General features: G+C 42.4%; 1 protein-coding gene across 1 annotated transcript in view; it reads left to right on the top strand.

Moving 5' to 3' along the window:
- Positions 1 to 12130, top strand: part of SPON1 (spondin 1) — a 683924-nt gene that overhangs the window by 344607 nt on the left and 327187 nt on the right. Inside the window, exon 6 of the mRNA XM_063944511.1 lies at positions 4027 to 4175. Coding sequence (XP_063800581.1) covers positions 4027 to 4175 — 149 coding nt within the window. The remainder of the gene's footprint in view (positions 1 to 4026; positions 4176 to 12130) is intronic.

Raw genomic sequence — 12130 nt, 5'->3', positions numbered from 1 at the left:
GCGGAGCGCCCAAGATGGCTGCTGCACTTGGTACCTATGAGGGTGGAATACACAACCCTTGGAAGTCATTACCCAAAATACCTCCACCAATCCTGCGTTATGCTTTTTGTGGGCTTAAGGTTTTTCTTTTATGTCTGTGTTGCTTGTCTATTGTTGTATTACTCAAATCCTCTGTATCATGTGTATTGTTTTTGATGTCTGTAAAGCGCCTTGAGTCCTGTTGGAGAAAGAGCGCTATATAAATAAAATTATTATTATTATTATTATTATTATATATACACACATACACACCCACCATATACACACACACACTTCTCTCTCACCCTCCACTTACCTAAGCCAGTCTCCCTCTGTACAGCAGCCTGGTCCGTGTAGCTCCGCCCCTTCTGGCCGTTTAGCCACGCCCCTTGCATCCCGTGTAGCTCCGCCCCCTTCTGTCCCAAACTCGGCGCTGTCACACAGCACAGGGGAGGGGAGGGAGGAGGCTTTTCATGCTGCAGGTGCCCGCTGCCAGTGCCTGTCATACAGTGACAGACACAGCACTGGCAGCAGCAGCAGCAGGAGGGGGGACAGGACGGCGCAGCAGGGAAGGGATGCAGAGCAGGTGAAGCGCCTATCCGTCCCAGCGCCTCCCTGCACTGCATCCCTTCGCTGAGCGGGTAGCGCCGGGCCTGCGCCTGAGTCTTTATGTATGCGAAGTGTTACAATGTAGCAGCCGCTGCTTTTTTCTAATACAAATGCACCGTATACATCAAACACATTACACAAGTGTCATATATCAAATTATTACTATTACCAGCTATTTATATAGCGCACACATATTCCGCTGCGCTTTACAGAGAACATTTTCCCACTCACAACAGTCCCTGCCCCAGGGGAGCTTACAATCTATATTCCATATCACATGTTCACACACACTTTCACACTAGGGTTCATTTTACTGGGAGCCAATTAATCTACCAGTATATTTTTGGAATGTGGAATGAAACCGGAGTACCCGGAGGAAACCCACGCAAGTACGTGGAGAATATAGAAGCTCCACACACTGATGGCCATGGTAGGAATTGAACCCATGACCTCCGTGTGGTGAGGCACTAATGCTAACCATTACACTGTCTGTATTGCCCTAATCAGCACAGCTCAGTCTCCTGGTGCTTCCTACTCAAGTCGCATTGCGTTGCGACTAAGATGCATTTTTTGCAAAAAGTACCCAAAGCATAGGACCTGGCAGCTCACTCACACCAGGCATCTCTCGCTGCATGACGCATTGAGGATAGATGTATGACGACACATCTGTAACTAACCCGTAACCCATAATGTATTATAAAAGTTGCTATTTGTTGTTCTGCCATCACAGCATAGGTTGATACTCAACATCAAGACACATGCCTATACTTTGCGCCAAAGATCTGTGTGATATAACATGTACAGTTACGCTTGTGTAACAGTGGCAAGTTTTCTAGGGGCTGCAGCCAGGGAAGAAGGCCCAAGGGGTGGGCTGACACAGGCCTATTGCCCAAAGCACTGCTTCCTTGGGCCACAGCTGCTGTCACCCTGCAGCACTGTCCGTTTAGCAGAGACTCCTGTTTGCTGCCGGCCAGCACCCAATGGGCGCTAGGACCCTTCATCTCTCCACAGAGCTGCAAACTCTGTGGAGAGCGTCGGACTGGCTGGCCGGGGAGGCAGGGAGATCCCTCCCCTAAGGGCCCCACTACCACAGAGCTCCTCCCACTACTTGACTGCAACTAACCTGTCAGCATGGAGAAGCCGCTGAGACTGAGAGGAGCTAGTAGTGAGGAAGAATGAACATGAGAGACAGACGGCCTGTTTTTTGATGAACAGATTATCACTTGTCTGATTTGTGTGCATTTGTAGTGTATTATTGTAGTACAATATATACTATTATCTAATGTTGCATTGTATAATATACCCATTCTCATTTTATTTTAAAGAGTAAACTAATAGAACAAAAAAGGGAATTATTGAGATTCCCTTTAAAGTACAATCCCCCCTCCCAAAAAAAGAAAAATTATATTGTATGTACTGTATTGGTCAATTACCGCGGCTAATTGTCTCGTCGGGGCCTATCCTATTAGCCTTGATAAGCTGGCGTGAGCCACGGCTTATCTGGGATTTTGTTTCACCTAACATATCATTTTTTGTAGTTCTAGAGCAGGAAAAAATACAGTCAGACAAATAAGTTCACAAATAAAACATATAAAAAAAATTGTAGCGCATGCACAGCTGGAAAAACATGCAAGATACGCTCCGCATCAGCTATGCTCTATCGTGCATCAGCCTCTCGGTGTGTTGCAATTCCAATATTATACATTGTTTTACAGTGCACCCAACAGTTTATCTGCTCACAGCTTCCCGTGTGAGCTACTTCAGCAAAATGGGCATATTGGTGTCCTCCGACCAGACTTTGCTGGACAGAAGATGATGCAGCAACTTCAACTGGATTTTGCACGTTGGTGATCCCAGGTCATTGCCCATCTGTGTGGAGTTTGTGTGATCCACATGTTTCCATGAATTTCCTCCAGGTGCTATGTTTTCTTCCCATGTTCCATAACTGGTGGATGGGGCAGGAGAGGAAGCTGGGATGGTGAATGGATGACTAAGGCTATAAACTCCCCCATGCCACCCTCCCCCACTATGTTTGCCATTTCCAGGCCCTTGAGGGAGGTCCCAGCACACAGTTCTCCCCATCTCTTGGACCCAGAGCTGGATTAGCATCATATAGGGTGCTAGGCAAGTTACCGGTTTGGTGCCCCCCACCTTTGATCCATCCCCAAAAAAAGTGCAGCTGCCTGTACTGCTTTGTGGATAATATGGCCCTGCTTGGAGCCCCTGGTGACTCAACACGTTCCCTAACACCTGAAGCTGTGTGAAGCCCTGTGAAAGGGAGACCTATCCTACATGTTGGTATCGATATACCGGCACCCGTCTTCCCGGCGATCAGAATCCCGACCGAAGGGTGCCGGGCGCCAGAATGCCGGCAGCGGGGCGAGTGCAAAAGCGAGCCTTGCAGGCTCGCTGCGCTAGCCATGCTGCTGCCACGGTGGCTCGCTATGCACGCCACACTATTTATTCTCCCTCCAGGGGTGTCATGGACACCTCAAGTGGGAGAATACTGTAGGTGTCGGCATCCCGGTGCCGGTATGCTGAGCGCCAGGATCCCGACAGCCGAAATTTTGAATGCATCCCCTATCCTACAAATGTGTTCACTGTGGTTGATGGGTGCAACTTTCTGATCAGTATAAGGAAACATCTGCCTGCAAACCCTACCGCTCCACTTATAGACTAGAAACTGCAATATCCTGGAGGAACCAGACCTGCAGGCTATAACAGACTTCTGCACATGAGCTTCCTGTCAAACTACATTACAGAACCTCAGTGCAAAAAAATAGGACATATCCACACATCAAATGGATATAATTCCATGAAGTATTTAATCTTTTGGGGAAAGGCTGGTTTGTAGAAAATTCTTTGACTTTGCTGCTCCAGTTTCTTATCTCAACACAAAATATTGCCCTTGGCGCAAGTTTGTCCCAAAAGTAGCCCCTAGTGGTTATCTTGTATATACTGTAAGCAGCAGGTTTCTAGTAAAAGGGCAGATAATTCCTTAACTAGAGCATGAAGGATTGCAATGCTTTACGAGTTTCTTATCTGCCAGCTTTGTATGTATCTTTGAAAGAACTAGATCACCCATATGAAATACTTAGCACATAATTAACTATGAAGCAAGTATTTTCTCTAATGTATAACACATGGATTAGGCATTGAGATACTGTATTTTGATTTGACATTTGCAAATTAACTTTTCTAAAGTTACAGAATTTAAATTTTCGTTCCACTATATTTGTATTGGTTCTGTTCTAACATATTGCCAACATATTAAACTTCTAATGTTATTTCATAGCTTCATTTTGAAGAGCAATACTTATATTTTTCTTGTTTATTTCACCTGTCCCTTCACATGTGAACCTGAAACTCTATAAATCCTTACTTTTACCTTATCCACAGGGAGAGCCAATCACTGGTCTGCAATCATTGGCGGGTCGCACTCTAAGGAATATGTTCTGTGGGAATATGGAGGATATGCTAGCGATGGGGTGAAGCAAGTAGCAGAGTTGGGTTCTCCAGTCAAAATGGAAGAAGAGATACGACAAAAGGTAAGAAGTATACATTAAATTAACCGCTATATACTCTGCAATCTACTAATTCATGTTTATGATTTAAAAGCTTCTGGCAAAATTTCTGTAAATTACTTAACGTAGTCGGCAGGAAGAACTGACAGCTGCGTGGCAAGCCTTGCCAGCAACAGTGGGTGGGAGTTTCTGAATAGGAAAATGGGAGGTGTTGTCCATGGCAACCAATCAGATGCTTGCTATTTATTTATCTAGTACAGGATAGAAGTTGATTGGTGGAATCTGACTGGTTGCTAATACACCTATGTCAGCATCCGGAGTCTTACCTCCGGTTCTGGTCCCTGCAGCTGGTGTGGCTGCAGCGGATAGGAGCTGCAGCTGCCGGGTGTCTGGAGGCCGGGGTCCGGGTTCGGGCGAGCGGAGCATAGCAGCCGAAGGTGTCTGTTTCCAAGTGTTCTGTTGCTGGAGTGTGGCGTCTGGGAGGCTGAGGCCTGAGGTAGTGGCTGTGTGCTCGTTCCACATGTGTCCTCTGTGCAGGGAGCTGCCATGTTGGAGACCAAGCCAATAGGTATCCCAGTTCGCATCCAGCCAATCCGGTGCAGTCTTCCCTTACAAAAAAGGGTTGATGCTTAGTCATGGTGCCAGTGCTTCAAGTTACTTGCTGCTGTAAGGTGCTCAAGCTCTGTGCTCCCAGGTTAACCCCTGATATCCTGGTTCTATTGTGGCCACCCGGTGGTCAGTTCTGTTATTGTAGTCCAAAAAGAATCTAGGCGCAGACTATCAATGGGGACCTCCTATGTAGCAATTTCTCCACTATTCTGACTACACTGCAGCCTCAAAAAGGAGATCACTGATTCTCCAAAAAAGTTTTTCCAAGCATACAAATAATTGAAGCGCTGCGTAGTCAGAATATCTATTTTTATGAATTTATTGTCACATACAAACAATTATACATACAACAAACAAATGTACACACGGCCGGTGCTAAAATTAATAAAAAGAACCAAGTAACCTCGGTCTCAATTCATAATACACAATCCTAAGCTTTTAGTATCCAATACCATACAATTATCTCAGTTCCAAACGATGTTCATAGAACAATCAATAGATAATTAATAAAACACAGATATATATATTAGCAATTGATTAGTATAAGTCCTTAATACTACTAATGAAATATTGATGAAATAGATCAGACATTGATTAGTAAGAGTCTTTAGTGAATAGTTTAGTAATCAGCAACTATTTTCAATCAAAACTCAGTCCACAGCTGTTAGTAAGGTTTTAACATGCAAAACTGGTTGCTTTAATCACGGCTCCATCCACAGCTGTTAGTATAATTTTACATGCATAGCTAGATGTTTAGTTGTTAGGATAGCCAGTGGTGTCCATACTAAAAATTGCAATATATATTGTGATCACAATCAATATTTCTCCTATGTCCTGAAGTTGTTATGCATAAAAAGCACCCATAACTGAGCATACCGCCATTTAGCATCAGGAGAAATTCACTCTATTCCGGGCATTACCGCCTCTGTCGGCTTACTGTTTAGTTGTCTCCCCCGTGCACCTGCAGCTGGTGCTGGTTAAGCTTCCTTCTCGGGGTTCCGCCGCACCAGAGGTCCGCTCGTTAAATGTCCCGTTTGAGTGTATAGGTACCGGATCCGTGTAGCAGATAACTCAACGCGTTTCCCCGCCTTTAGAATCGGCGGCTTCCTCAGGAGTAATAATGCTCATGCTCCCGTATATTCACATTAAATAGTCCCCTCAATCTCCGCTTCCGGGCGCTAGACTATCACGCACGCGTCTTCCATGCGTGTCATCTGCGTGCCACTGGTGTCTGTTTCCAGGCGCTAGGCTATCACGCACGCGTATTCCGTGCGTGTCATCTGCGTGCCACTGGTGTCACACACGCGCACTTTGTATGCATCATTTTATGCCCTTAGTATCCTTTCCAGGTATCCATACCTTACACAGACTCGCCTTAACAGATCTCATTCATATCCTCAGTAATTTATCTGCAAGTATTCAGCATCATGTATATGCATTGCATGCATGTCAATTGCGTTCCATATTTCAGATCTGTGCATATTCAATATAAATCAATTGCATTCTCTTATTAAAAAGACTTTTAGTGAAATAACGAAACATATGTATTACATGAACATGGAACATAATCTAATGCCCCTATTTACATAAATTCATTTTCATATTCATGTACATAGAAGGTCCCCTTCTACCACAGTGCAAGATGTAGAAATATATATTACATATACCCTTTATTCTAATCATCATAATTCAAATATCCAACTGAATGGTTATTCCTATAATCCCCTTCTACCCCATTGCAAAATATTATATACCCTTTGTTCTAATAGCAATAATTCATATATCCAACTAAATGATCAAATATTAGTAATACCATTCTCCCACTATTTATCAATAGACCAAAGCTGACAAAAAATGATAAAAAATGATACACAAAAAAATATATATAATAGGACCTAAATCGACCAACCAACAGAGCATACATATATGTATACGCAAACAAACATACATATGCATATGTATACGCAAACATACATATGCATGAATACACATATATATACAAATAGACCTTAGGATGGATACACCAGTTTAGTAGATGTTGTTCAGCTCTACTGTATCATTCAATCCATATGGGACTAGTGTCCCTAGGCGGAAGATCCAATATGCCTCCCTCTTACATAAAACGTTGTAACGATCTCCTCCTCTATGAGTTTTCTTCACGTGTTCAATGCCAAACATACGAATATTCTTTATATCCCCCAATTCACAGGCATTAATATGAGCATAGAGACTTGGTTTTCTTATTTTATTAACTAAATTCCTCTTATGTTCCATCAATCTTTCATGAACCGTTCTGGTCGTACGACCAACATATAATTTTCCACATCCACAAATTAACAGATAAATAACAAAAGAGGATTTGCAATTTATAAATTCTTTAATATTGAAGGATTCTCCCATATTTTGGGAACTGAACATCGTTACTTTCCGCTGACTAAAAGGACATGTCTGACATCTAACATTACCGCACCTGTGAAAGCCCATTGGTTTCTCTGGTAGCCAACTCAAGGTGCTCGTTACAGGTGCAATACTTTTCATATAACTAGGTGCCAGCCTCAACTTCAGATTGTTCGCTCTCCTGAAGATAACTTTATCACTATACCATGGACCCTTATTCAAAATTTCATCCATCTCCAATAAAGCATGATTTTTCTTTATAATCCTTCTGATCTCATAAGCATGTGAATTATACTTTGTGATAAAACTGGCTGATCTATCTTTGACCCCGTCTATCGATACAGAATCCTCCTCTCTCTTCTTCCCTTGCAGCAATTGAGCTCTCTCTATCTCACAGGCCTCGCTATATGCCTTATTTACCACATTAATGGGATAACCTTGTTCTAAAAAGGAAATTTTCAATTTCTCAGCCTGTGTATCAAACATCTCCCTAGTTGAGCTATTTCTCTTAAGTCTAATAAATTGTCCCTTGGGTATATTATCACGCCATTTCTGTAAATGTAAAAAGTTTAGATATCTATTCTGATCTACCTCCTTAGTGAAAGTGCATGTCTTCAATTCATCTTCCCCAGCTTCTAGAGCGATATCCAAGTATGAAATATTCGTAGAACTATAAGTGTAAGTGAAAGTTAAACCATAATTATTAGTGTATAAACTATTCCAAAACTTTATGTGACTCCTCATCCCCACCCCAAATCAAAAACAGATCATCAATAAATCTGCAATAGAGGACGAGGTTCGCACCGAGCCCGCCACCCCAAACATGTTCCTCCTCAAAGAGGCCCATATATAGGTTCGCGAAACTCGGCGCAAACCTTGTCCCGATGGCGGTTCCTTTTAACTGTAAATAATAATTGGTATCAAACATAAAATAATTATGATGTAATATAAATTCTATTGAATGTATTACAAATTCACATAATTCATCTGTTATTGATTGATCCGTTTTTAAGTAGTGTTCGATCGCTACTATACCAAAATCCTGAGGTATATTTGAATAAAGCGCCTCTACATCACAAGTGACTAAATAATAACCCTTTTTCCAATGTGTATTGTGAATTATATTAAGAAAGTGCGTTGTGTCTTTAATAAAGGATTTTAGATTCCGAACATGACCTTGTAAAAAGGAATCTACATAGTGGGAAAGATTATTGGTGAGTGAATTCACGCCCGAAATAATCGGGCGTCCCGGGGGTGAGATCAACGTTTTATGGATCTTAGGTAGATGATAATATGTTGGTACTACCGGATGTGCTGTAAATAAAAAATTAAAAGTGTCCTTGGATATCACTCCAGAAGTCAAGGCCCGAGAGAGCATACCTTTAAGTTTAGTTTGAAAAATGGCTGTTGGATTAGTGGGAAGTTTTTTATATACAGTCTGATTCTCTAACTGTCTATAGGCTTCCAGAAGATAGTCACTCCTATCTTGGAACACTATCCCCCCCCCCCTTATCCGCCGCCTTTATTACCAGTTCAGAGTCTGAACTTAGACTTTTAATAGCTAATCTTTCTCCCCTCGATAGATTGTCTTTAAAGGAGATACTTTCTGCCTTATTACATAAAGTACGGAAGTCTTCTAAAGTTGATTTATAGAAACTTTCTACACATGCACCACGGTACTGCAGAGGATAGAAGTCCAACTTCCTCCTAAATTGGGCTTTCCGTTTAACATCATAGACTAATTCCTCCGCAGTACCAATGATTTCCGTGTCCGTCTCTGTATTAAGGGATTCCAATATTTCTAATGCTGCTTGATCTGTATTGTCTAGAATAATAGGCATATCTGTCGAATGGTGCGCCTTCAGAGATTTCATTGCGAAGTAACGTTTCCTACTGAGTGTTCTAGTATACCGATTAAGGTCGACAAATAATTCAAACATATTAGGTTTACTCTTTGGTGCAAAATTAAGACCTTTAGAAAGAAGTTGCAATTCATGTTCATTTAATTGCTTAGAGGAGAGATTAAAGATGCCTTTATTAGTTACCTCATTCGGACGTTTTTCTCTACGTTTCCCTCTTCCTCCCCTGGATCCCCTAGTTCTCTTCCTCTTTTTTGGGGGGCTTTCTTGGGTATACCTCTGGGGTCCTTTCGTGGGTAATCTAAAAAAAAACATCGTTTGGAACTGAGATAATTGTATGGTATTGGATACTAAAAGCTTAGGATTGTGTATTATGAATTGAGACCGAGGTTACTTGGTTCTTTTTATTAATTTTAGCACCGGCCGTGTGTACATTTGTTTGTTGTATGTATAATTGTTTGTATGTGACAATAAATTCATAAAAATAGATATTCTGACTACGCAGCGCTTCAATTATTTGTATGCTGTTATTGTAGTCCTTTGCTCCCGCTGGGTTCCTCTATCTAGTAGAGGGTCTCCCGTTTGCTGACGGTGCTCACAGTGATCCTGTCTTCAGCATCGTTTACAAATCACAAGTCATCCAGTGTTCTTCTGTCATCTCTTCATTCAGTGTTCTTTAGCATTGTTTACAAATCACAAGTCATCTCTTCATTCAGTGTTCTTCAGCATTGTTTACAAATCACAAGTAATCTCTTAATTCAGAGTTCTTCTGCATCATTTACAAATCACAAGTCACTTCTTCATTCAGTATTCTTCAGCATCGTTTACAAGTCACAAACATTTAGTCTTTCAGAATTCACTCAGACTTATCTCCTAGTCGTTGGGTATGATTGAGGTCTCAGTAAAGCTGAATTAATCTTTCTTCAGTGTATCGTTCTCGTTCATTGTCCTCATTGCCTACCCCTCTACATCTTCGGGCCTAAGTCTTCAATCCATGAGTAAGAACTACATTCAGCCATCTCGTTTACTTCCATAAGAAGTGGCATATAGCAACCAATCACATTCTAGTTACCATTTATCTAGTACATTCTATAAAATGATAGCTGCAGTCTGATTGGCTGCTATAGGCAACAATTCCAGATTTTCTATTAAGAAGATTTGCAAAATCTCCCCCTAACTAAGAACAAAATTGAGGTGTTAGCATACTTTTTGGCCAAAGATATGGGCTCACCAACTGCAACCAGGTGACCTCATCTGGTGGGTCTCTAACATTAAGGTTCTAGTCCAGGGCACGGGAACCCCAAGAAGTTTTACATTAATATTCCCATATATTTTTGATCTTTTGTTATTTATACACATTGTGTATTTTAGGGCTAGTGGTTCTTTAAGTCTGAAAGAAAAAAAAAGAACAAAGTTAACTGCAATTAGGATAGTAACATAGAGTGAAAACAATTTAATCTTTTTCCGGTCCAGAACTAATCTTGAGTCCCTGTAATTAGCTCAGCATTACACCTGTGACATATTTTCCTCTTTTATAATGTGCTTTAAAAGCTGCCTGGATCACCTACATTCTCACTCACTCATGGAACCCTCCCTTAGGCTTTTTCCCATCTTAACTATCACTATAAATATGTTTGTTTGTTCCTGAAGGCAGCGATTATCTATATGGTAGCTCTATAATAGACTGAGTTCTAAGTGATTTGGAATCTGCAAAGAACAACACAGGGAAAACCACCTGCTTCGCTTCTGTAATTGGTGTTTTTAGTGAGGAAAAAAGAATCAGTGTCTAAAGGTTCCTGTACTTATTCAAGAGGTTTTGTGCCGTGCCCCACTTAGGAGCACACAGAGGTACCATACAACTGTGGGACTAAATGTTTCCTTTTATATATCTCTTTTCTGTCAGGGCAATCAGGGTGGGTTTAGCCTGACTAAAATGTACCAATAAAGGAAATTCAGACGCTGTAGTAAATTGTAATGCAGTTGTACAAAGCTGCAATCCTTGGACCAACTTTGTATTGAGATTCTAAGCAGCGGTTCTGATAGCTGGTATAATAATAAGAGGTTTTATATACAACACAAAGCATTGACAGGTGTATTGTACTCAATAAATCTCTTAGCTGCCTATTGACTTACTTTCAATCAGATATACGAGAATGTGTGATACAGTAGCCGTGTCAAGTAAGTTGCCATTAAGTTTAAACGTGATTTTCTCTGACGTCCTAGTGGATGCTGGGGACTCCGTAAGGACCATGGGGAATAGACGGCTCCGCAGGAGACTGGGCACACTAAAAGAAAGATTTGGTACTACCTGGTGTGCACTGGCTCCTCCCTCTATGCCCCTCCTCCAGACCTCAGTTAGATTTCTGTGCCCGGCCGAGCTGGATGCACACTAGGGGCTCTCCTGAGCTCCTAGAAAGAAAGTATATGTTATGTTTTTTATTTTACAGTGAGACCTGCTGGCAACAGGCTCACTGCAACGAGGGACTAAGGGGAGAAGAAGCGAACCTACCTGCTTGCAGCTAGCTTGGGCTTCTTAGGCTACTGGACACCATTAGCTCCAGAGGGATCGACCGCAGGCCCAGTCCTTGGTGTTCGTTCCCGGAGCCGCGCCGCCGTCCCCCTTACAGAGCCAGAAGCAAGAAGATGGTCCGGAAAAGCGGCGGCAGAAGACTTCAGTCTTCACCAAGGTAGCGCACAGCACTGCAGCTGTGCGCCATTGCTCCTCATACACACTTCACACTCCGGTCACTGAGGGTGCAGGGCGCTGGGGGGGGGGGGCGCCCTGAGCAGCAATAATATCACCTTGGCTGGCAAAATAACCACAATATATAGCCCCAGAGGCTATATATGTGGTAATTACCCCTGCCAGAATACAGAAAAAAGCGGGGGGAAAGTCAGCCGAAAAAGGGGCGGAGCCATCTCCCTCAGCACACCGGCGCCATTATTCCCTCACAGTTCCGCTGGAAGGAAGCTCCCTGACTCTCCCCTGCAGTCTACACTACAGAAAAGGGTAAAAAAGAGAGGGGGGGCACTGATTTGAGGCGCAGTAAATATTATAGCAGCTATAGGGGACATAATTCAGTTAGTCCCTGCATTATATAGCGCTCTGGTGTG

This window comes from Pseudophryne corroboree, chromosome 11 (assembly GCF_028390025.1).
Source record: "Pseudophryne corroboree isolate aPseCor3 chromosome 11, aPseCor3.hap2, whole genome shotgun sequence".
NCBI lineage: Eukaryota > Metazoa > Chordata > Amphibia > Anura > Myobatrachidae > Pseudophryne > Pseudophryne corroboree.
The sequence above is the reverse complement of the archived record's forward strand: the minus strand, read 5'-3'. Positions and strand labels throughout refer to the sequence as shown.